The sequence below is a fragment of the Parasteatoda tepidariorum genome, chromosome 12 (genome assembly GCF_982258835.1).
Source record: "Parasteatoda tepidariorum strain Cologne lab strain chromosome 12, Ptep-v5.0, whole genome shotgun sequence".
In the NCBI taxonomy this organism is placed as follows: domain Eukaryota; kingdom Metazoa; phylum Arthropoda; class Arachnida; order Araneae; family Theridiidae; genus Parasteatoda; species Parasteatoda tepidariorum.
In genome coordinates, this window is record NC_141766.1 from 48794539 (window position 1) to 48822230 (window position 27692).

The 27692-nt window shown below is 29.4% G+C and overlaps 1 protein-coding gene across 2 annotated transcripts; it reads left to right on the forward strand.

Annotated features, from left to right (window-relative positions):
• The first annotated feature begins 9668 nt into the window (after positions 1-9668).
• Positions 9669-27485, forward strand: LOC107442098 (uncharacterized). 2 transcript variants are annotated; one of them, XM_016055569.4, is made up of 4 exons: positions 9669-9916; positions 17055-17455; positions 23375-23507; positions 26997-27485. In XM_016055569.4, the coding sequence occupies exons 1-4, from the start codon at positions 9893-9895 to the stop codon at positions 27213-27215; spliced, it is 777 nt and encodes a 258-aa protein (XP_015911055.1). In that variant the 5' UTR covers positions 9669-9892; the 3' UTR covers positions 27216-27485. The 2 variants fall into 2 exon arrangements, with proteins under 2 accessions (XP_015911055.1, XP_015911054.1); XM_016055568.4 differs by having other exon boundaries at positions 9674-9916; positions 17046-17455.
• The last annotated feature ends 207 nt before the right edge of the window (positions 27486-27692 follow it).

Sequence of the window (27692 nt, forward strand, 5' to 3'; positions counted from 1 at the left end):
AAGGATTTTTTTCAACTTCGAGTTACAGAGTGACTTAAACTTCTCTTCCACAACTTCTATTTAATTCAAATTAATTAGATTAAAAGATATTCTTCTAATTAAATTAAAAGATATTCTTCTTGCCTTGAGTTAACAATTCATGATAAGTGCTTTATTCTTTTCTTGATTTTATTACACGGGGTGTGCACCATGCACCTCTAATATCGAAGAAGAGTGTTACGATTGGAAATAGCAGGGCCGGATTAAGCGCACGCGGGGCCCTAGGTCATTCAAATCTTCGAGGCCCTTAGATTAAATTTTTTTTTCTATCGTATATATTTTATTTATTCAAATATAAAAGTATTTATATATCTTTTCATTTAAGAAAGTAAATTTAAAATAAAAATAAGTAATAATAAATTAAATTTTACTTTATTGTGTTAAATTAAAACTAAAAAAAGTATCGTATTTTATTAATATCCATTTGAAATTAAATTTTTTTTAAATCATTGTTTTTCTTAATTTTTTAAAATTTATTTTCAAAAAAATCTTTTTAATTGGGCCCCTGTCCTAGTCTGGCCTAATGTGTAATCCAGCCCTGGGAAATACACAATATAAAAATATCTATAGAGTCATGAAACTGTGTACTCCTTAAACTGAGAGGAGGAATAAGTAAAAACTAAACAATAAGATAAAAATATTCAGGAGAAAAAAAGTGAATAAATTATTATGCATGATTCAAAGATATGGGCTAATTTATGTTGATATTCATCAGCAATTGGATTTAATATTTAGAGGTGGTATTTATTGATTACAAATGAAAATTTATTATAAAAGTTTATATCGAATAGATTTAACGATTATACATTAAAATTTATGACCAAATGATTAAAAGAATTTTTTTCCTTCAACATAGCAGAATAGTTTCGTTAAAACGATGTTTCATAAAATTCAGGAATTTTCTTTTTATCCTCATTTTTTTCATGCATATGACTGGAAAAAATTAAATTTATAAATATTTTTAATTTAATTAATGTTTGATTTTTTTTAATAAATAAAAATTTTAATTCATTTTTAAATGATACTATACATACATAGAGTATCTCTCTCTCTCTCTCTCTCTCTCTCTCTCTCTCTCTCTCTCTATATATATATATATATATATATATATATATATATATATATATATATATATATATATATATATATATATATATATATATATATATATATGTATATATATATATATATATATATATATGTAATAAAATCTAAAATCATATAATACATTTATAATTATATATAAAATAATATATTATATTATAAAATATTTTTCTGGAAGAGTGATTCACATGATTTTTCAGTGACTCTTTTTCTGAGCTATTTAAATTTCTCTCTATAAGCTAAAATAATTATTTTTTTTGGCTTATCGAGAGTTTCTGGAAAAAAATAAATCTATAAGTATTTTTAGTTTAATTAATATATATATTTTTTTAATAAATAAAAATTTTAATTCATTTTTAAATGATACTAGACATACATAGAGTATATTTCTCTCTTTCTATATATATATATATAAATTATATATATATATATATATATATATATATATATATATATATATTATAAAATTATATAATATATTTATAATTATATATAAAATAATATATAATATCATAAAATATTTCTCTGGAAGACTGATTCACTCGATTTTTCAATGCCTCTTTTTCTGAGATATTTAAATTACTCTCTATAAGCTAAAATAATTATTTTTTTGCAATTATTTAAAATGAATAGAGTGTGAAACGAAAATAGTTTATCAAATAATTTAATTTTTAATAAATTATATAATAATTTTAAATTCAAGAATTAGGAAAAAAATAAAAATTGTTTTCATTTAACTGAAAATATACTTACGCTTATGTATACCGATTAACAAGTGCCCCGGTCCGGATGTGATTTAACGAAACAAAATTCAATCCTTCTAATTCAAGTGATAAAATCAAACTCAATCACTAAAATCTCTCTGCTCTCTGAAGGAGGAGCATTATAGCAACCATAGAGAGAATCCACTCCTGTCTAGCAAGCGTCAACTTTTGTGAAGTAAAATTAGCAATAGTGGCGACATCTATTACATGTTATGTACACTAATTTTAGTTCAGTAAACGAGACAGCCTTATTCATTAATGTTGTTTAATTTTTGTGATATTACCGCAGTATTTATAAATACACTATTCACTCAAATAGAAATAAGTTTAAGTGCAAAATACAGATTGTAATAATGATCAAAATACAATTTTAAAATAAGTATTATGTTAATATTATAGCAAGTGATGGTCAAAACAGGTAAGAAACTCTGATTGAAATAAGATTTAGAAGACTTATTCCAGTTTTTGAAAACATTTTGTTTTAAACTTTAAATGTTTTTGCATTAATTAACATTGGGACGTGCAAAATAATTTTTCTACTTATTATTTTTTTGTAACGCAGTTTTCAATTATAATTTAAAAATTTGACCAAATATTTAAAGCAGTTAAAAAGAAGAAAAAAAAAACTAATGCTAATTCAAAGGTGGGATTTAAAACTTCATTACAAATAAAAAAATAAAGAAAACATGGAATAAAAACAGTATTGCTTTAATTCAAAAATTCCATTTAAAATTGATCAATTATTACTTATTATCTAAAATAACTTTAGAAATAATTCAAGATATGAGAGGGAGAGAGAGAGAGAGAGAGAACTTTAGTACAAATAAAAATAAAAAATGGAATAAAAACATTCTTGCTTTAATTCAAAAATTCCATTACATGGCAAAATAGAAAATTTGAGCAAAATTGGTTGAGTAGTTTCTGAAAATATTCGTATATTCAAAATTCGATTTCTCAGGAACCAGTCTGTCAATTTCGTTTAAATTTTGTATTTTACCATGTAAAATTACATGCTTTAAAATGATGTAAAAAATTTTAAGTATTACAATTCAAAACTTGTTCAACTATTATATAATAAAATAATAAAAATTATCTCCATTAACTTCAAAATTGTTATTGAAGGTACATGATTTTTCTCAAACGATTTTAATTTTAGCCAATGTCATTGGATCTATGAATAAAATTTAGAGTCTATAAAAATATGTTTAAAAACAAATTTACCAATTATGAATGATAAACCTATTTTAAACAAATAAACAATTATGTTTTTTCTTCAAATTTGCATTTAATTTTACATCGTAAAAATTAGTTAGCTTTAAAAATTGGGAAGAGGTTTGTTAGTTGGAGATGCTTTTTTTTTTTTTTTTTTTTATCTAAAACAACTTTTTTTTTTCTAATTTAACTTTCCTCTCTAAAAGTAAATCACTGATAGCATCATCTTTAGTGCACTCTGATTGCAACATGAGGTTGTAGTATCAAAAAGAACTCTTTAAATAAGGACCTCACACACACATTTTGCATACTACTAATTACACACTTTTGCATACACACTTTGCATACTTTAATCTACTTATTTGTTTTGTTAAATTTTTTGTTTTGATAATTTCTCGTTGTTTCCTTATTTCAAAGTATATATATATATATATATATATATATATATATATATATATATATATATATATATATATATATATATATATATATATATATATATATATATATATATATATATATATATATATATATATATATATATATATATATATATATATATATATGTAAAAGATGGTATGTATGGTAGAGAAACAAGAATGGTAAAAGCAAATAGTCGTTATCAAGACACATCTAATTGCTATAAATGCGATATTTCTGAATAAAGAATAATTATCCTAAGATAAAAATTATCCTTTATATGTGTCGATATCGCAAAAAACCTTATGTTGTAAAAAATCATGAAATAAAAGAAAAATGTAAAAAGAAAACGAACTTACCAGCGGATATATATATACACACACACATATACAATTAAAATTAAAAATAATTACCGGATTACTTCTGGATAAGCAATATAAAATACTTTATCATTCTTGACTCAGCATCTATCGCGTGTGGTTCGCATGTGGTTATCAATAGCATGCTAATAGTTTTACTTACAGTTACACTTCTTAGATGAGAAATATATTATTTCAACTACAATTTAAACATCATTCTGTAACTATGAAACCAACTGAAAAAAATGTCGAGGCATACCAGATAAATATCATCAAAGGTTAAAAACTATCTGAAGCAAATTTGAAGACCATCAGTAACAAATTAAATATACAGACAAAAGTAGTCAGTAATCAGAGACAGTAGAACTTTAGAGAAAAAATAAAATGAGTTAGTAACATATAATAATAATGAAAAATTTAGAGATGAGAAAGTAAAAAAAAATTATGTTCGGAAAAATTTAAATATCTTGAAGTTAAATATTGATTAGATGCTGCAAGTTATAAAAAATTTAAAAGTAGCAAAAACAAAAGTAAATTAAACTGATAAAAGTTTTAGAAAAAAATACAAAAATTGTAATGATAAATATATCTGAACTACTAGTATCTAAGTATAAACCATTTTAATGTTTAACGCTGTTTTTTAAAGCTCTGTCGGCAAGTAAAATAAAAAAGCCATAGTTTAAGTGTCATACACTTGAAGCAATAGGATGATTTTAAACTATATGTATAATCCTGCAGTGAAGAATTATCTGGTCTTTAAAACAGACAAATAGCTTAAATATTATAAAGGTTATTAAACTTTTTTAAAAACCGTGATGCACCAAAAAAAATGATCAAAATGACTGCTTTATTCTCAGTTTTTGCAAATTTTTATGAGCCCATGTATAGCAGCATTGGAGTAAGTTTTTAAATATGAAAAAAATTAGACCACAAACGCTTTTTATTTTTACAAAGCTACGGCTTTTCTCCATATTGACGTCTTGTGCCATTTTCAAAGTAAGCCTAGACAGCATTGGCTTTAGATAGGCTAAACTTGGCCTAACAGTCATGAGTAACAGTTGCAAATTAACAGGAGCAATAAAAATAGCATATTTCTCGCACAAAAGCATCATTTCATTTTACGACGGAGCCGCCGAGAAACAGCCTTAAATGAGAAAGAATAAAAATGATGAAATATTTTTTATTTTATAAGAGTTAAGTAATTTTCTTGGACATGTGTCAGAGGTGTTGCTTTTTTTCAAAATTCTTTCACACATTAAAATATAACTAATAACTAACGATTTGTTAAAGATATTGTCAAGTAAGGATTCTATTTAATCTTTATACTCTAATTTTTTATTTGTAAACATTTAGACTTAAATTTAAAAAAAAGGAAAATCTTTTCCTTTTTTGTGTTGCAGTGCTCGAAAAAAAAGAAAAGAAAAAAGAACGGACCGCACTGAATAACCTTTGGTCTAATGATCGGATCTTCACGTTCGTTAAGACTCAATCTTAATAAGGGGTGATCTCAAGAATCTTAATTAATTAGTATAAACAATATTTTAAGTTACAAAATCAGACACAAAACGCACTTTATCTTAACAAACATACCTTTTTTCTGAAGGATGTGGATTTTTGAATCGCAATCTGGGAAATATTGGATTGAGTAAACAGTCATTGCGGTTTTGTTCCTACATTTTTCAAGGGCATATATTTTCATAATGATTAAAGGCTAATAAATGATAAATGTTCGTTTAATGTCTTCTTGCCATCGGTGAGCTTCCCAATGTTTCGTTCGTAAAAGGACCTGCTTTCATTCGGACTGGACAAGGTCAAAACTGGACAAGGTGTTGATTTACAGCATCATGTGAATTTAAACGTTATTCCACGCAGGAGGTTATGAAAAGAGCGAAACAAGTTGAAGTCTGATGACGCAAGATCAGGTGAGTATCGTAGGTCTGGAAACACATCCAATCCAAACTGCAATAACCATTGAAGAGTCGCCAAATATGCATGTAGTCTCGCGTTGTCGGGATAGAACACTACTCCTTTACGATTGACGAGCTCAGGCCGTCTCTGGATGACAGTTTCGTTTTCAAACAATCCGATTGCCTAGATTATGGATGGTAGACCGCGTAAAACTAAGTGCAGATGGCGCTAGGGGTTAAAATTCCTCGTCAGACTTCTGGGTTTCTACATCCGACTAATTTTTAAGCCTAAACTTGAAAAAACGCACCATTCAAAATTATTATATTTGGAGTGTTTTCACTGCAACACGTTTTTTCAGTCGAACTTTCAACGAAACAAACAACAAATGAATACGGAAGATTCTGCAAGCTTGCTATGATGCTACCCAAAAATAACAAACGGGGCTATTTTGCACAAATATAGCCAAATAAGGGATAACACACAAAATATGGCAAACTTACACTTTATTTATGCTGTGATATTAATTTTGTTAAATTTGTTTTAGCCTCACGGATTGTTGGAATTTATAAATTGCAGAAAACTCTTATGTAGAGAAAGTAAAATTACGCTTAAATTTATACACAAATCACAATAATAAAACTTCCTAGAATATTAAGCCTGTTCACACGTCGCCTCGTAAGCATGACATAAGCGGAAGGATACACCGGAAGTTTTCTAAATTTCTTCCGGTTTGAGGAAGCTTGTCATTGCTTACATTCAGTCAACCATCCAAACATCTGACTTGATTGATCCGTTCTTTGGTTGGAGTTCAAAAAACACCACACTCTTCCAATCCTACCACACTAAGCGCATAATCTTCTGGTTTTGAAGTCGTTGATGGCGAATCTTCAACCTTACGTCTAAAGGCTTGTTTACACGGTCCAAGTTCTTGAATCCAAGAAATTGGAGGGATTTCTTTGTCCAAGAAATTGGATGATTCGTCGACACTATCCAAGTTCTTGAATGTCACTGATTCGTCGAAAGAAAAACTTGCGCATGCGCATTGTTCATATTCAATATTAAAAAAAATACTTACATAAGTTTAAAATTACTAAATAAATTCAAATAAAATCATAATAACATAAACAAACCGCAACAGATCAATTTATTTGGACTAAAATATATGAATAGATATGCAAAATGACATAATCTGCTGCCTGCTTATTGACGTCATAAAACCTAAGACGCTAATTGGTTAAAGGAGGAAAAACTTGGATGGAAAGTAGAACATGCTCTACTATCGTGCAAGAAGTTGGACCAAGTACTTGGATGATTGTTTACACGATCCAAGCTCAAAGCAAAACAAGTTTCCATCAACATCAATCAGATTCTGTCCAAGAAATTGGATCGTCTAAACAGGCCTTAATACAGCTTACGCACCATATTGCTGTAAACAATCTATTTCTCATTCCCAGTTATCATTCTTTTCAAAAAAGGTTCACATTTTATGAGCATATCGCAGATGTCTCGCCGTGCCTTCAAATGAACTTTTTCGAATACATAAAGAGTCCAAATTTTGAACTTGCTTACGTATCTTACTTTCTTTCGATTGACGTGACTTTTTTGACTGATCTTCATTGTCTCTGCAATCTCTCGAGTCGTGCAACGTGGGTTTGGGCGGATCAATTTCGTTATTTTGTCATCATAAATGCGTGCTGACTTTTCTGAACGATGAGCATTTTTCGAATCAAAATCAGCAGCTCGGAGGAAACTAAATCAATTTTGGTACCAGTTTTGGTAAACCATCGTCCTCGTAAATTTTAAGCAGTTTTTCACAACTTTAAGCAGTTTGACACGAGTTTTACTTTCTACAGAAGTAAATATAGCACAAATAACCACTTTGATCTTCCATGTTCAACGTGCTGTCGAATTTCCAAAACTCACCAAATAAGCTCAATTTGTTTTCTTCACAATGAAGCGTAAACTGTCAGCTATTAATAACGAAAAAAACTATGCAAATGTTCAAGTATTTCAAAAACTGCACTACTGCCATCTGTTGCGAAAAAAAAAAACGCAATGACTTTTCACTCAACTCAATATGATCCTCATAGTTTGGTCAGGAGAGCGATCCAAAGTTTGGATCGCATAATGTTAATTTTACTTTTTGCATATTTTGACATATCTCGAGAACTTTTTCATCGAATTAAAAAAAATTTGGCACACAATTATAAAATTCGTTTAGTCAAAGACAAATTTGTTTATCCCTATAGGCGATGCTAGCGAGCTCTTAGGGTTTCAGTTTTGGCGGTTATATTGAAAAGGTTCATAAGGAAAAGTACGTGTTGCGCTTCATTAAAATTAAATTATTTAAATAATTAACACTTATTAATTTGTTTTAGTTACTAATTAATAATGCCGAGAATTTGTTTATATCCTGTTTGTAAAACCGGTTACGCATGAGATACAATTAAATTGAAAATTGAAGGAAAGGAAGCTCCACCTTTATTTGGCACACTAATGGTAAATTAAAATATTTACTTTGATGTGCTTTCTGTTAAAAAACCTCGCAATTATTTTAACTGAAAATACAATAAAGTAAATACTTTAAAAACTCATTTTTGAATCCTTAAAATAATTTTTGTAAGTATTCTCTTATGTAATTATGAAATGTTTCTGCTGCAAATATATATATATATATATTTCTTCTGCAATATAAGATTGTCTAAATTATGCAACATGCGCTGCGCCATACTTTTCTTTCCATAAATATATTGTTTTAGATAATCTGATGTCCTAAAATTCAATCTTAAACAAAACAAAAAGTTAAATAAATTTTAGTGTTAATTTCATTAAAATAGAAATGTCTATTGCATGAGTAGTGAATATTTAGTTCATGTAAAATAAATATCAATAGAAATCAAAATTATCTTCTATTAACGTTTTGTTCCGACCTTTTGAAAAGTTGCCAAAACAAAGGGAAACTCTATCATAAGCGAACATAATATGATTAAAGGTCGTGTTAGCCGATTATTTAAAGGCAATTATTTAAACAGAAAGTAGTTCTAAGTAAATACTTTATACTTATTTTCCCAACCGTAAAATAATGTTTAAAATTTACTTCGTGGAGGGTATATGATGGAGCTAACCCGCATTTGCGTTACATGTAGAGGAAAACCACTGAAACATCCCATGATTAGCCTGATAGCAAGGGGACTGTATCCCACGATCCATCTACCACTGAGGATATTTTACGTCACCACTGTGATCGGTGCGAGCCAGATGCGGAATTCGTATCGACCAGCTATCGCTGGGATTTGAACCCAGTTCACCTCATAAGAAGGCGAACTCTCTATCCCCTGAGCCACCATGGTTCGCAACAAATTTATTATTATTATTAGAATTGTTTTTTTTTTTTTTTTTTTTTTTTTTTTTTGAGATATAGATTGTCTAAAATATTGTCCAAATTATTGGCGTTGCGTAACGTGCACGACGCCGATTTTTTTTTCCGTTTTCATAAATTTATTGTTTAAGATAATCTGATGTCCTAAAATTCAATGAAAAAAGTTTTTTTAGTGCTAATTTTATTAAAATAGAAATGTATATTGCATAAGTAGTGAATAATTAGTGCATGTAACATTCATAAAAATAGAAATCGAAATTAGCTGCTATTAACATTATTGTTTCGACCTTTTGAAAAGTGGCCAAAACAAAGGGAAACTTTATCACAAGCAGACATAATGTGACTTAAGTTCGTGTTAGCAACAGCAAGGCTTTGAAGACAAAGAAAAATCGATATATCTGTACCCTAATTCTATGGCATTAGCCTGATTAAATAAGAACTGAAGCATGTCCCAAGAGTCAAGGTTAAATGAAGATCACATCTGTATAGATATGATTCAGAAATAGTTCTGGGACTTGATGAGATGAGGCGGAGATCTTAGCCAGCAAAACTCAGCGCTCTTTAGAAGTAATTTATCAGTATTTGTTTTCGGTTTAAAACAAAACTAGATATGGAAGGCACATGAAAATGATTTCAAATGCTTATTTATAGTTGTAATTTTGTAATTTTAGAAATTGTTGTAAAAAAATGTGCCACACTCTAAGGATATGTTGCAAACACAATTGGTAAAGGTAAGTTTGACAGATATTGCCTGAGAACTAGCGTTTAATATATTGGGCAATATTTGGTATTATTTTCTTAACATTTTTTTCAGTTTGTATACCTTTAGTAAGCAAATTATTAATTGGTTTTATTCTAGCTGATCAGAATTTTTCAAGTAACTTTTAGAAAACCTCTATAGCATAAAAATATCTTATGATCTAGTTGGTTTTTAGTTTGTTTCTTGCCCGAAATGTGAAGAAATACACTGTTAAAAGTATTCTACAATATGTAAAAAAGGTTAGAAATCAAAATTTAACATCGATATTTCAAAATTAAAGATAATTAAAAAATAATAATTGATTTTTAGAAAATAATAATCGATTAGTTAAGAAATTAATTTTAAAAAAATTCTTATCACATTTATAAGTTTATTTTATGTTAAGTGACAGAAATCGCCTTCTTTGTCATTGTTTAGAAATCCAACTTAGGAAGTAAATGTTAAATTTCAGATCATTATGTTAATTTAATATAAACATCTCTAGTTATTTTCAGTGATGCAACGAATTAGAATTTATCTGGATATCGGATATCCGTTCATCATTTCTTTCAGATTTTAAAGTATATTTTTCTCTATTGCAAACTATTTTATTTTAAATAAAGCAACTATATTACTATTATTTTCTAGATTTTTTAAATTTCTCCTGTGGAACTTTTTAGCACTCGTCTTTGTATTTTAACTTGATAATTATTTTATCTTTTTTTAAATGATTCGTTACGTTACGTTCATATTTTAATTAATATATTAATAATAATTGCAATCTAAGCTTCTTAAAGAAAAATTAAAGCTGAATAGATTTTAATTCGTTACGGACTACTATTGCGGATATGTACAGCAGGTTTTTTTTTTTTTTTTTTTTTTTTTTTTTTTCTTAAATCTTAAATAGTCAACCTTCTATCGACGGAACCCCGACTTAATAAATAAAGTTTATTGAAGTAATTGCGAAGAGGACTATTTTTTTAAAAAAATATATTAGAGAAGTGAACATTTTTCATTGTTTCATTATAAATAATCTAAAATTAAATTATTTGTACGACAGTTCAGTTTGTAAAACTTGTGCTAGATCTAGTCTAGACGTGAATTTGCTTTTGATGAAAATGTTACTGTAAATGACCGAAATTGGTGGTTGTTGACTTCCGCTGGTGAATGTTGACAATCACATAGCCGCTTTGGTAAAAATCCAAACTATGTATTTGGTCTAGTTAAGTGCCATCTCCCAGTATACATGTCACCGTACTCTACACATATGTTTTTTATGGTTTAATGCCACTGCCCGGTATACATTTGTCCGATACTCCGAACACCGATGTTTTTTTTTAATCTATCCTCAGTAGATATTAAAATGTCGAATAAATATAACAATATCAACGAATATATTAATGTCAAATCGGATATAACAAATATTTCGGACATTAACCAAAGCGACTACGTGATTGTTGACATTCATCGGTGAAATTCGACATTCTCTTGAGGTCAGTCATTCGGGGTAACATAAGCTGAAAATGAATTAAAGATGTCGAATTATGAGTACTTCGAAATGAAAACTTAAAAGAACTACTGTAAATGTTAAAAATTGTTACTGGGAAAACGTCTTTTTTTATTAAAGAATTCAGTTATTCCATTTTGATTTGATATCGCGATAGGAAATACTAATTGTCCGGTACTCCGAACACCGATGTTTTTCTTAATCTATCCTCAGTAGATATTAAAATGTCGAATAAATATAACAATATCAACGAATATATTAATATCAAATCGGATATAACAAATATTTCGGACATTAACCAAAGCGACTACGTGATTGTTGACATTTATCGGTGAAATTCGACATTCTCTTGAGGTCGGTCATTCGGGGTAACATAAGCTGAAAATGAATCAAAGATGTCGAATTATGAGTACTTCAAAATGAAAACTTAAAAGAACTACTGTAAATGTTAAAAATTGTTACTGGGAAAACGTCTTTTTTTATTAAAGAATTCAGTTATTCCATTTTGATTTGATATCGCGATAGGAAATACTAATTGTCCGGTACTCCGAACACCGATGTTTTTCTTAATCTATCCTCAGTAGATATTAAAATGACGAATAAATATAGTAATATCAACGAATATATTAATATCAAATCGGATATAACAAATATTTTGGACATTCACCAAAGCGACTATGTGATTGTTGACATTCACCAATGAAATTCGACATTCTCTTGAGGTCGATCATTCGGGGTAGCATAAGCTGAAAATGAATTAAAGATGTCGAATTATGAGTACTTCGAAATGAAAACTTAAAAGAACTACTGTAAATGTTAAAAATTGTTACTTGGAAAACGTCTTTCTTTATTAAAGAATTCAGTTATTCCATTTTGATTTGAAAAGCGCGATAGGAAATACTAATGTATTATTTTATAAATGCTTGTTTTTTTCCTAATTTGTTCAATATATTGTTATTGGAAATATTATATAATTTTTGAAAAATTTCATTTTTATTTTATTGGTATTTTACTTAAAGTAATTTCATAAAGGCAACTGAAAGATCAAATAAATAATGAATTATAGGTTGGATCCAAATATAAGAGGTTTCAAAACTCATCGCAGGTTATAAAAAGTATTAACTCACGAAACCTCGTCCATGGAACCCCAGGGGTACACGGAACACCATTTTTGAATCGCTGGTGCATAGAATATAACAGAAGATAACTTGTTTGTCTGAGTTAAGTCATAAATGATTCACAGGGAAAACTTTAAACTTTTATTTATATTGATAAACGAGAATTGAAATTTATTTTCTTTCAGATTAACTTTTAAAACTGTTGTATTCTAGATGAATTATATTAGCTCCTTACTCCTTTGTTTTTGACACAATTGAATTACTCCAGTAAAAGACACAGAGTACATTTTTACATTTTGATTTTTAATTTTTTTTGCAAATTTGTGTTTATCTATAGAATTAATCTATTCTGAAAACACTCTTACAGAATTTTATTCATTACTTCATTTATATATGATGTATATAAGTATTATAGATTAGATTTCATGTGCCAACCTATTTTATAAATTAGTTCTTTCTATGTTTTTCATAATCGTGGTATTTTTATATTTATGACAAAATAACTAGTATTAAAAATTAAAAAAAATACTAAACTTTGCAAGAAGTAGTGACTCTAAACACATAACAAATTAAGAAAATGCAACTAATTTGTTTTCCATAAGCAAAGTAATAAATACACAATTGTTAAATAACGTTGCAAATTAGCAACTATACTGCGCATGCGCGGAAAAGAATTAATATCTTCTTTCTTAATTTTATATTGAATCGTGTTTGTCAACAAATTAAAAAAGAAGTTCGATTTAAATATCTCAAAAATTTAGAAAGTTGCAAGCAATTTTCTAAATAGTTTTCTTACTTTTTTTAAGAAAGTTCTGAATTCTGAAGCTCAAAATTCTGAAGGATTCTCCACAAATTTCATTTTGTACTATTAATCGAGATTTATTAAGAATGACACCGGCATTGTTGGGATCATCACCTCATTGAAATACCTTTTCTTTCGCAATTTTACTTCCTTATACCATCACACATTGTTGAAAGGACAATCATTAGAGGGGTATAATCATTTCTTAATAAATCTTTTTTCACAGTACAAAATGAAATTTGTGTGAAACCACATATAATTTTGAGCTTTCTTGTAAAAAGTAAGAAACCTATTTAGAAAATTGCGTGAAACTTTTTAAATTTTTGAGACAATCAAATCGAACTTTGTTAGGTGCCACATACGGTTCACTACAAAATTAAGAAAAAAAGTTTTTAATTTTTTTCCGCACATGCGTAGTATAAAAAAACTAATTTAATCACTCATATCTTGCTCAATTTTCAGCGAATGTTTTTCAAATTTTAAAGCAATAATTTTGTAATCAATATTAATGTGATCCAAAAGTTTTGTTGAGTCTTATTAAATATTTACAAAGTTATAGCAACAAAAAAAAGTAAGACAAAAAAAAATTCGTTTTTTACAAAAATGGCCATATTTCTGTAACTATTTCTGCTAGGTTTGTGAAATTTCGGACAATTATTGCATATAATAATCAAAATAATAGTTATAAGTTACAATTTTATTACTGTATTTTTTAGTATAGGATGTTCATCCGTTTGTAATTTATTAATGATCCCTCAAACATCAAAAAGTTTTAAATTTCATTGATATGCATGAAAAATCGCAAGAACTGAACACTTCTAAATTTATTAACTAATTCTTAAAGTTTTTTTTTGAGAAATATCAAAAAATGTATTAGTATCGAAGTGTTTCTATTATTTTGTCCAACCCCTGGGTACATCTATATAACATAAAAGACTTTATTTTTAAACTTTCTCTAAACTTTCTCTTAAATAAAACTTCTTTTCAACCCAATTTCAATGTAAATACTACTGACTTTAAAATAACTTATATCATATTATTTATCTAATAACTTCATTTTTAGCTTTTAAAATAACTCAATATTTATTGAGTTATTTTATTATTGAGTCATACTCAATATTTATTGAGTTTAGTTAATAACAATATTTTATGTTAATCGTTACATTGACTTAAAATATTGTTAACTAAAATAACAATATTTTAAAGTAATGTGTATTACGTATACGTTTTTAAGTCAGAGCAAATTTTCAGCTGTGAACTTGCAACTTATTTAATTATTGTATATTTATTACTTTGCTGATGGAAAACAAATTTGTTTTGTTTTCTTAAACAGTCATGTGTTTAGAGTTACTACTTTTAAAAAATTAGGCATCTTTTTAGATGTAATATTTATTATTTTTTAATAAATGTAACGATTATGAAAACTATAGAAATAACTAATTTATGAAATAAATTGGCACTTGAAATTTAATCCAGTTTTTGATTTTAGATATCAATCATAAAAAATTTAATTAAATATAAATTTACTTCCAAATGAATAAAATTCTTCAAGAGTGTTTTTTGAATCGATTAAAAAACTCCGTATAAAATAAATAAATAAATCATTTTCACAACAAAGAGTCCCAATTCAAATGCAGAAAGGAAATTATTAATAAAAATTGAATGAAATGTTAGAAAATACAATAATACCTTTTTAAACTACCAGCAAATTCGCCCCCAAAAAAAGTAAGAAATCAAAATGTAAAAATGCACTCCGTGTCTTTTGCTGGAGCAATTCAATTGTGTCAAAAACAATTAAGGGGCTAATTTAATTCATCTTGAATGCAATAGTTTTTAAAGTTAATCTGTGAGAAAATAAATTTCAATTCTCGTTTAACAGTATAAAAAAAACTTATCGAAATAAAAACCTGTTTCAAAAAAAAAGAAAAAAAAAAAAGAAAAAAATTTTTTTGAGAGACTACAGAAATTAAAAATATTCTCAGTTATTTATGTGATTTAAGAAAAATATAAGGAAAATGACAAATGTATTAATGAAGTAACATTGCTTGATTATTTAGCATATAATACACGATAAGTCAATTTTGAAATTGTATTTTGAATTATAAACAGTATTTTATAATTTTCCTCTAAAATAATATTTGTACCAATCTTTTCACAGCTCAAAATTAGGAATTTAAATTTATTTTAGTAAACATTTAATTCAATAACAGTAAAAAATTTTATATTTGCGTTTAAATGTTTATAAATTGACACTAAAAGCAATCATGATTCCCAAAAATAAATAGATACTTATTTATTAATGTGTTACGATAATAATTTATAAGATGTTATAAAAATGATCCTCTTTCACCGACTGATTGGATTAACCACATTGGATTTCATAAATCTGACATTTATAATTAGTGAACCTCTAAAACCCTAAGAATTACAATAGTTTATCAAACGCTTAAATTCTTAGCCATCTTTTTTTTCATTTATTTTTATTTATTTATTTTTATTTATTTATTTAGACTACTGTGAGACCGGGTAGCTAATTTACAATCCAGCTGTTTTTAACGACTCACTCTCTTCGGAGACTTTCTTCTTGGCTACAGTTGGTCGTAATTAAAATACAAGCTTTTATTTCTTTTAAGTATTGTTACCTGAACCTAAAAAAAGTCAAGTATTTATTATTATATAAGTTAAGTGTTATATAAAGTATTTATTATTATATAGTCAAGTATTTATATTATGTTAGAAAATGCCAAGCAGGAGAATGGGTTGTTAAATGTCGTTGGATTGGAAAATCGCGTCCGGGCCAGAGGGTTGAGTTTGATGTCACGATTTGCATATTTTTTTAAAAACAATCACATCTATTTTAGATCTCATGATCATTTGCCAAGATATTTGATAGTTTTTTGGACAACTTGCACAGTTCCCATTGCTAATTCTTAACATACTGTTTGTACCAGGGCTCGAAAAATCTCGGAATTTTTACGCACATCCGGAGATCAATTTCGACAACATACTTATGAATGAATATTCCAATCATTAATCCATCGAGAAAAATAAATGACATTAATTACATTATATCATCAATATTTTTATTTTTTTATAAATAATAAGTATTATTAACAAAGATGTATTATGTGTTATTGACAAGAAATTATTAATAATTGATGGATTTAATGCAGTAAATTATTATTAATAAAAAGTAATAGGCTAAAAATTGTTAAATAATATCAGTAGGGGCACGTCTTTCAAGATGTTACCTTATAACGATTTATGTTTATTATCGTTGTGGAACAGCTGACCCAATTATTAGTTTACGAATTCGGAGAAAGTTCCAAAAGTTCCATGTCACGGAAATCAAAAAATAATTATTTTCTCATGCACAGCGTTTTGGGGAAACTATTTTTTAATAAAAATAAGCATGATTGGAGGGGAAAAAAAGGATAAGCGTACTTTAATTATTCTTATTTTTACAATTACATTCAATATTATGATTATATTCAATATTATGAGGCTGATTCTTTTCCCAACGGTATTTCAGGATATTTCCGTTTGAATTTCTACATGCCCTATTAGACGCGTAAGAGTAAAAAAATACATGCTCAATCAGAATTTTTACATGTCAAGTAAAAAAAAATTCGAGTCCTGGTTTTTACTGTTTCCAGTGCTAATTTTAAAAATTTCTATTCTTATACTATAATAGCTCTTACAGTTAGCTGAACCAAGAACACCAAGAGGGGCAACAGACGACAGAAGTGTAATTGGCCATCCAAGAGCAAGAGTTCTGCCACCACCTCTATTTTCAAAACGATCATCTCCAGAATCGGATGAACATTTTGATGATCCCTATGACGTTAAATTCTCGACATTAAATCATCAAATGAAAAGTTCTTTTACTGAAAGAGGAAATACAGAAACACGTTTCTTTTGGATGATTGATCAAATGTCGTTCAATCAACTTTTTCGACTTTATGCAAGATTTGGTGACACGAGTAAAAGTGGAGAATATATGACACTCACTTGTAGCGATAAATGGTTAAGAAATGCTAAAGTATTGGACAATAGAAGAGTAACTACTACTGATACGGGAATTTATTTCAAACAAATTGCAAAGTAAGAACTGAAAAATTACATTATTTTCTATCACTAATGACTGTTCAATTAGTTGCACTTGCCATTTTCTACTTTCAACTAACCCTTTTCCAACCGACCGAAGGCTCCCCGTGTAGTAAATGGTGATTGGTGCATGTTAAAATTCTGTCGAGTCGCAAAGTCCTCCATGTTCTCATAACGAATCAATACCTCTAGCGGTGCAGAATTGGAGATTGATCGTTCTCTGGTTCAGATCAAAATTATGATCTGTTGATGAATGAATGGATGTATGAATGGGTCAGTCTTATGAACGGGTGGTACGCATGGCTGTGACAAAAATCAAATTCTTGGCCATAGGTGGCACCACTGGAAAACAAGAACAATCGCACCTCCTCTGCCTTAATGGCCGAAAACAACAACAATAACAACTAACCATTTGGCGCAGAATTTTTATGAAACATTTTTCATTATTTTGTATTTAATTTCGATCAAAATAAGCGAAAAATATTGCATATAGCATTTTAATAGTTTATGAATATTAAATACAAAAATTGTCCTTGTCAGTGTGACCTGACAAACTGGAAAGAAACTTAAAATTTAGATACTTTTGATTATAAAGACGTGCTTTTTAATTTTTCCGTCAACTCTATTTTCTAAACGAACCACTCCAGAATCGGATAAAAATTTTGATAATCCACAAGGGGTTCAATTCTCAACATTAAAGCATCAAGTGAAAATTTCTTTTACTGAAAAGAAAAACACAAAAATAAGTTTTTTTTTTTTTGTTCCTTAGATGATCGATCAAATGTTTTTCAGGCAGATTTTTTGACCTTATACAAAATTTGGTTATACTTATAAAAGTGGCTAACTTTAAGAAATAAATGATTGAGAAATGCCAAAATATTGGAAATAGAAGAGTAACACTACTAATACAGGAATTTGTTTCAAACAAATTGCTAAGTAAGAACTAAAAAATTACATTATTTTCTATCAATAATGTCTGTTTAATTAGTTGCACTACCATTTTTCACTTTTAACTAACCCTTTAATGCAGAATTTTTATTAAACATATTTTTCATACTTTTTTCATTATTTTGTATTTAATTTTGGTCAAAATATGTGAAAAATATTATATTTAGCATTTTAATACTTTATGAAACACAGCATTAAAGGTAAAAGCTTCCAAGCACGGCTCAATTCCAAACAATATTTTTGCAAATTTGCACTTATTTGCAGTTATTTAGATCTAAGCGACACAGTAATTCATCATTGAAATCTCTTTAATTTACAAAATCACATATTGATAAATTTTTAAATTTGCGAATTAAAAAAAAATTCAAAAAAAATTTGTTTTCGGACTTTATATTTTAATATAAATATAATTCCGACAATCTAACAGATATTTTTGAGTAACCATTAGACTGTTTTTATCATTTTCAAATCCTAAAATATATTTCTGGCTGTAATTGAACGTCAGAAAAAATATATATAAGGTACACCGGTGTCCCATATGCGTCAAAGGGTTAACGAAAAGATTTTTACTTAGTTGCCAGAAAAGCTAACTAATTATTATTTTGAGCATATGCATTATTTTTTTAAACTAAAATTTAAATGTTTGTTTTTATTTTGAATGATACATAAGCTAATTTAGATGTATAGTTTTTTAATAAAAAAAAACTTTGTTTTTGTCCACGTGAGCCCTAATTGATGAAGCTAGTTTGGACTCGTCTTAAAACCTGTTATTTAATGCATTGTTACTTACAAAAAAGCAAATAAAAAAAAATAGAACTACTTTTAGTCTAAAAATAGAGTCTAGAGTAAATAATCCTAAAAATCATTAAACTAATTAATGTTTAACCTAATTAATACAGAAACTTCTGATTTGCTTGTTCTAGCGAGAAATTTTTCTTGACTATTTAATGTGGTAGCAAATGTAACACTTTGCTATTTTATTTTTAGTACAATTAAGTTGATTTGCAATGATTTAGTCAACGTGATAGATAAGCAATATGCCACAGTTCGCTATCTTATTTTTAGTATGATAAAGTATATTTGCAATGATTTGGTTGCCGTGATAGATAAACAATTCGCTACACTTCGCTATTTTTTTTTTTTTTTTAGTACATGATGATCAATGTTTTACAATACGATAAATAAACGATTATATGAGATATGTAAGACCGGACAATAGTGTTGTGAAAATTTTAAGTGAATGCAAAATTAAACGAGCCAAAACGTGCCAAATGAGCATACTTATTATTGTTGTTGTTGTTTCCGTGTCTATACATACAGTGCTAGTGCACAGATTAGAGTCCTCCAAAAGTCTTGATAGCAAGATTTGCCAGATTGCTGAGCATGATGGCCATGGAGAATTTTGATGGGATGTGCTCCAAGTTTAGAAAGGGAGCTGATAATGGCCTGGCAGTCAAAAACAAGGTCTGGAGTTAGTTGCAAATGAGGACAGTACTTGCAGATGGGATAGGATTTTATATTGGTGCGTGAGATCTTCATGCCTTTGAAATGTCTAGTACGTAGCCTAGCTATTGCAGAGGAGAGGTTTCTTGGGCAGTTTAGATCGGGGATTGTTGCTTTGCTAAAAAGCTGGTTGTATATCCTTCGCCTGGCGACAGCATTCGCATCTGTACAGGTGACAGCTCGAGGTTGATCTTCGTCGCGTGCTTCCTTTGCAGGGCATCTGCGCGTTCCTTCCCCTAGATTCCAACATGAGCTGGGATCCACTGGAGAGTGCAACGGATATTCAGTAAATGGAGAAGGGTATTAATTTCTTGCGTTATTGATGTTTTACCGTTATGTATGGCATCGAGTGCTGATTTTGAGTCACACACACATCACAATTCCTTTTATTGGGTCTTTTAGAGAATGGGAGCGACAATGGACAAGAGCCTCTTTAATAACGATTAATTCGCTAGTGAAGTTTGCCCAGTGGTTATTTTGAGTTTGACGTCATTTCCTGAGGGGTAAGTGATGGGGATACCAGCGCCACCTCTATTACAGTCAATATCAGAGGAACCATCTGTGTAGACTATTGTGCTATTTTCCCTGGAAAGTGAACGAACAGTGTCTTCACCTTTTTGTAATAATACTCGGGTTGGTTCATTCGTTGAGCATGGTTCTAGTAGGTTAGTACTGATTTTAGTATACATAGGGAGCTTGGAAGGAAGGACTTATTATTGAGTTTAGTGAAATGTTCGAAATTGAAACAGCTTTGAAATCATTTATAAATAAACATGGTGGCTTGATTACAGATCTGAGGACAATTTTTATCCTTAAAATAAATTTGGAAAGTTGAGTGCTGTAAACTTTTATCTAATTAAATTTTCGTTTGGAATATTTGATCATTATATGAACTAAATTTGAACATTTACATTCAGTTACATTTGAAGATGATGTGTCATGATGTTATTTTTGAGATTATTCAATTTTCAGCTATATTCAATAACGAGTACACGGGGTTCAACTGTTTATATTTTCAGGGAAGAAAGGATAACTAAAAATGAAACTCAATTCATCTTTATTTAATTATCAATTTTCATAGTTTATGAATTTTTATTTATTTAATTTATTTATTTAATTTATTTAATTATTCAATCGTAACCAACGCCACGGCTAACATTGCAAATTATTCATATTTCGAGCAAAAACATTTCTTTACATTTACATTCAGTCGTAAATTGAAAGGAGTATACTAGAAAAAAATGCTAATTTTAATCTCGTTACATAAATATGCTAATTAATTTGGGCAAACGATGAATTAGTTACAAAAATCAACAAAAAGTACTTTCTCTAAATATAAATGCCTTTTTTTTAAAAGGATTTGGATTCTTGACGAGCAAAATATGAGAACCGTGGTGGCTCAGGAGATAGAACGTTCGCTTTCTAATGAGGTGAACCGGGTTCGAATCCCAGCGACGGCTAGTCGATACGAATTACGCATCCTGCTCACACCTACCATAGTGCTGACGTAAAATATCCTCAGTGTTAGACGGATCAGGGGTTAGACTCCTCTTGCCGTCATGCTAACCGTGGAAGGTTTTCGTGGTTTTCGCGGTTTTTCTCTCCATGTAACGCAAATGCGGGTTAGTTCCATCAAAAAGTCCTCCACGATAGCAAATTTCTAACACTAATTGATCCAGGAGTTCTTTTGTCTTCTGGATAGTGTTCGAAATTACAAGGCTACGGAGTTGAACATTTTTTCAAACCCACATTTCAAACTATGTCCATTTTTTCAAACACGCATTTCCCAATATGTCTATTTCAAACGTGACTTTCAAGCTATGTCTATTTTTAAAAATGCGCATTTCAAGCTATGTCTATTTTTTCAAACACCCATTTGAAGTTATGACCATTTTTTCAACCGCACATTTTAAACTACAGATGGATGTCAAAATAATATGAACACCTGTGAAAAAGTGTGACTTATTTCACACCTGCAGTACAGCCGCGCCACCTGCAACAGAAGTCTGCCACCTAGTGAGAGTGAAGAGGAAGTTATCAGTCTCTCAACATTAGTCACCTGTGTTGCATGAGTTTATCTAACTAGCTTTTGTAAGGTGAAATGTCTGACCTGTCAGAATTCCAAAGGAGGAGGATTGTTGGGGCGCGTTTAAGTGGAGCATCGGTGACAGAAACAGCAAACCTTTTGGGGTTTGCAAGAAGCACTGTATCAGCCGTTATGACAGCATACATGAAAGAAGGTAAGACGAAGTTTTCAAAGCAAAACAGTGGCCGAAAGTCAAAGCTTGATGATAGGGATAGATGTGTCTTGCAGCGTGTAGTAGCTCGAAAACACAAGCAATCGTTATCCGAGATAACATCAGACATGAACAGTCATCTTCAGGACCCCGTTTCAACAAGAACAGTTCAAAGAGAACTTCATGCAGCGAACATTTATGGGAGAGTGGCAATTCGTAAACCCTTGGTGACAGTAACCAATGCTTTCAAGCGCCGTCAGTGGTGTGGAGGTCACAAAGGCTGGTCCCCACAGCAGTGGCAGCAGGTAATATGGTCCGATGAATCATCCTTCACCTTATTTCAGCCCACCGGACGCGTTTATGTCTGGAGATCACCCAAAGAAGCGTTTGATCCTGAATGCCTCTTACCAACTGTGAAACATGGAGGTGGCTCCATTATGGTTTGGAGTGCGATATCTTGGCATGGTCTTGGGCCACTAGTACGTCTGCATGGGAGAATAAAATCTAATGACTATCTAAGCGTTCTAGAGGATCATGTTCATCCTTTTGTACAGACTGTATTCCCTGGAGAGCGAGCGATTTTTCAAGACGACAACGCCCCTATCCACACCGCTAGGTGCGTTCAAACATGGTTCGAAGAGCATGACAATGAAGTTGAGCATCTCGCCTGGCCCCCTCAGTCTCCGGACTTAAATATTACTGAACATTTGTGGCAATATTTGGAGTCTAAACTTCGTTCCCGATTCCCACCTCCAGCAAATCTTTTGGAATTAGAGGCCGCTTTGCAAGAGGAATGGCTTAACATTTCTTTAAACGTTGTCCATGACCTTTATGCATCGATCCCTCGTCGTATTAAATCTGTAATTCAGCCAAAGGGTGGCCCAACTCCCTATTAAAAGATTTTCTGATATTTCACAGGTGTTCGTATTATTTTCTCACCCATCTGTATGATCATGTTTTCAAACGTGCAATTCAAGCTATATTAATTTTTTCAAGCTATGTTCATTGTTTCAAACGTGACTTTTAAGCTATGTCCATTTCTTCAAACGCCCATTGAAAGCTATGACCATTTTTTCAAACGCAAATTTTAAGCTATGTCTATTTTTTCAAATGCGCATTTGAAGCTAAGTTAAAAATTAAAATTTCACCATCAATTTGTTTAACTTTTTATACATATTTCTTATAGATATATTCGACAGCAAACATTACTTATTATTATTTTTTACAGATTTAAGAAGTCTCTCAATTTTAAGACTTATCAAGAGTTTCTAGAGTTTTTAGCTAAAAAGAAAAATCTCAATTTTAATGAAATGAAGTATAAAATGGTGACTTGTGGTCCACCGGAATCATACAAAACGACGGTAAGTATCGCTTCTTCATTTTAATGGAACAATTCTTGAAAGGTGGGAGCAATAACGCCAATTTTGAATTCTGCTGATATTTATTCTATATTTATGAATAATCGTGAATTATCCTTTTAATGTTTTTTCCCGTTACTAACTCGTGAGGAAGACTTTTTCCCTCGACCTTTTTATTCCCTAGAAAAAAACATTTTTTGAGGATTTATTTTGCAAGATATTCCTTAATATTTACTCAGAAGCGCTTCAATACATACATGCATACATACATGCATACATATATATATATATATATATATACTAAATAATAACTAAAAAATAATAACTAAATTTGAAAAACTATTCAAAACCAATTTAGTCTTATATATATATATATATATATATATATATATATATATATATATATATATATATATATATATATATATATATATATATATATATATATATATATATATATATATATATATATATATACATATATATATATTTATAAGGGTTATTCTACGATCATGGGACAAACTTGGAGGGGTTGTTGAAGAATACAGGACTTAAAGTATCGTGTTAAGGCATTATAACAAAAAAATAAAATAGGAGGAAAACTGTGTTTGTTTGCAAAATCAGAACAAAGTGCGAGTTTGTAGCAAAAATTTCAAAATTGTATGTAAAGCGCAATATATGATGCATATAATTGTATGTAATGCACAATATATATTGTAAATGCACAGTATATGTTCAAAATTGTGATTACCAACTGTAATATATGCTTGGTAGAAGGGATTGACTGATGCATCAGATTGCAATTTGATCGGCTCATTACTGCCCTCTATCATTGCAAGCTAATCACAGTTCACATTACTGCTTGTGGTGGCAGTTGTGAATACTGTATTATTGCAAAGAAGCATTTTGCTTTCATTTTGTAGATATACATATTTTTCTGCTTGTGCAGTATTGGTATGACAGCCCTTTGTGAGCCTGGGCCTTCCTCAGAAGCTTTTCCCATTCTGCCCTTCTCCCAGCAATTGATTTCCAGTTCTTTACTTTTAGGAAGGCAAAATCCTCATCCACACAGTCTTTCCATCACTTTTTGGGTCTTCCTCTTGACCTTTTATTGGAGGGGGTTGCATTAAAGACTCTTAATGCTGTTCGTTCTCGGCTCATTCTGACTACATGCCCGGCCTACCATATTTAAAGAATGGTGCTTGCTGTTTTCTCAAATGTGCATAGCACAAAGTACGAACCATGAATAACTTTCAATCTAATGATCAAATCTTCACGTTTTAGGACTCAATCTTAATGGTTCAAAAGGACAATCTCAGATATGCTAATTGTTTAATGGTAGATGATATTTTAAGTTACAAAATCAGACACAAAAACGTACTTTCCTAAATAAATATAAATTTTTCGGACGGATTCAGATTTCTGATCCCCAAAATATGTAGGGTAGCAGCAATCTGGGAAATATGGTCCAAATAGTTTGGTTAGGGGAGCGGTCTAAAGTTTGGCCCCCTTAATGTCAATTTGACCTTTTGTGTATTTCTCCTTATCTCAAAAACTTTCGAAAGGAATTTAAATTTTTTTGTTTGCAATCATAAAATTCGTTCCCCTAAAGATTATTTCTAGAAAAATAAAAAAATTAAGTAAATGTTTATTACTTTTTATTATTTTATTTAATAAGAGTCGAAAAACGCTTGAATTGTAAGGTATACAATTTTTACATCATCTTAAAGAATTTAATATTAGATGGCAAAATACAATATTTGAGCGAAATTGGTCGAATAGCTGCGGAAAAATTGAATTTTTTAAAAAGTCTTACTTTCAAAATTCAGTAATTTGATTTTCTGAAAGGAACCTTAATGAGCATGATTTTAGAGCACAGTTCAAGTTCACCTTTTTCTATATTTTGTATGAACGATTTTTAGTGTCACAGTTAAAAAGAACTTTTCCATTATTCTCAATAGATTAAATTTATTTAAAAATATTATGAAATCAATGCAACATAAAAGTAGGACTTTTGTTCTTTTATAAAAGTAGTAGTAATATTTTGTGTTAATTTTTTATGATCAAAACGAAATTAGAGTTTTTCACTTTCAATTAGTTACTGCTGGAATGTTATTTATTTTGCTGTGTCTTGTTACGTTTTCGTTTCTATTCATTAATTAATCAGAATTAAAACTTAACACTCTAGTAAAATTTATTATGACGAATCCAGTAATTTCAGCTTAAATGATTTTGAAACTGTGAGAATACTTGAGTTTCAAAAACAAATATTGATTTTTTGCATACGTGTAAGTTTACGTTGAATTTTAATACATTTGTACCTTGCATAATGAGTGATACCCGTCACCGGTATCCCACAAAATCCATCCGGTCCGGGTAATTAGAATAGATAATAATCGAGTCCGGATCGTAAAAGAATAATGAAAGTATATGCAGTATATTCTTGATATATGCAACCGCGTTCCTGGTAATTGCCGGGTACCGTGTGTATCTCTTGTTTAAAGAGTGAAATTTTAATGCGTATTTTTTAATATTATAATTTAAAAAGAATTTTTACAAAACACAAGACATTATGAATTCAAAAAAAAATTTTGAATAATTTTTTTAAAATTGACTGCCTTAAAGTTTCCTCCTTAATACTATTTCACGAAATTTATTATTAAATAAAAGAAAAAAAATTATTATAATGTAAATTTTGACTCCTCCTGGAAATTGATAGACTAATAATATATATGTATGTTTCATTAAAAAAAAGTTTAAAAAGAGTTTGATCATAGTAATTTTGGCATCCTGGGATTTGTTTTGATTAAAAAAAAAGTTCTTTAAAAAATAGACGTAGCAAAAGTTTTAGATATCAGCAATTTTGCTACCCTGAGTCGTGGGAGATTAGGGGATAGCTCACCCAGCTCGCACTGACCACAGTGCTGACTTAAAATATCCACAGTGCACAGTGATAGACGGCTCATGGATTAGATTGCTCTTGTCATCAGGCTAACGGTAGGAGGTTTCCGTGGTTTTCCTCTCCATAGAACTCAAATGCGGGGTAGTTCCATCAAAAAGTCCTTCACGAAGGAAAATTTCTCCCAATATTTGATCCAGGAGTGTCTTTGTCTTCTGGATTGGGTTTAAAATTATATGACTACGGTGTTGAACATTGGTAGTTGTAAACCCAGGATTTTGTCGGCTGTTCAACGACGGTTATAAAATAATCTAAAAATTCTGCCACCCTAACTATTAATTAACACAAGAAAACAATTTTAGCTCAACCTGAAATTAACAGAGAGGTAAAAAATATAAGTATTTCATCAAAAATTATATGGAAAAAGAGAGTGATCATAGAAATTCTGATTCTCCCTAATTTGTACTTATATAAAAACTGTTTTTTAAATATAAAAGCATTGTAGAAGTAGTAACTATTAGTAATTTTGTCACCGATTTTGAGAGAAATTAACATCATCAATTATTTTCCTAATCACTCTGTTATATTTTCAGCAAGTGGATAATCGAAAATCAGTGCATCGTGCCATTGAACGCACAAGAAAGAACAATCGTCATTATTGGAGAAGAGAAACAAAGCGAAGATATGAGGATTTTTTCAGCAATTGTCAATGTCAACATGGTTACAGTTCTCAAATAAGTTACTGTTTTCCAGATGATTTGCCAGTGAGAAATGACACTGAAAATGATGAAGATTGGTTCCCAGAGGAATGAAAACGCAGAGTTTGAACTATTCTTGATTAATCGTTAATTTCATGAAATTTACTTTTAAGTACTAAAGTATTTTCTTGAACAATGACTAATTGCTAATTTAATAAAATTTACTTTTAAGGACTAAATTATTTTCCTGAACAATGACTAATTGTTGAGTTAATAAAATTTGTTTTTAAAGACTTAATTATTTTATAAATTTACTTTTAAGGACTAAATTATTTTCTTGAACAATGACTAATTGTTAATTTAATAAAATTTACTTTTAATGACTAGATTATTTCCTTGAACAATGACTATTTGCTGAATTTTTATACATTCTCATAGTTTTCAAAATTTATAATGGAAGATTTTTCCTAATGGAATTGAAATAACAATTAAACGTTACGTTTAATAAAGTTTACTTTTAAGGACTAGATTATTTTCTTGAACAATGACTGTTGAATTTTTATACATTCTCATGGCTGTCAAAATTTATAA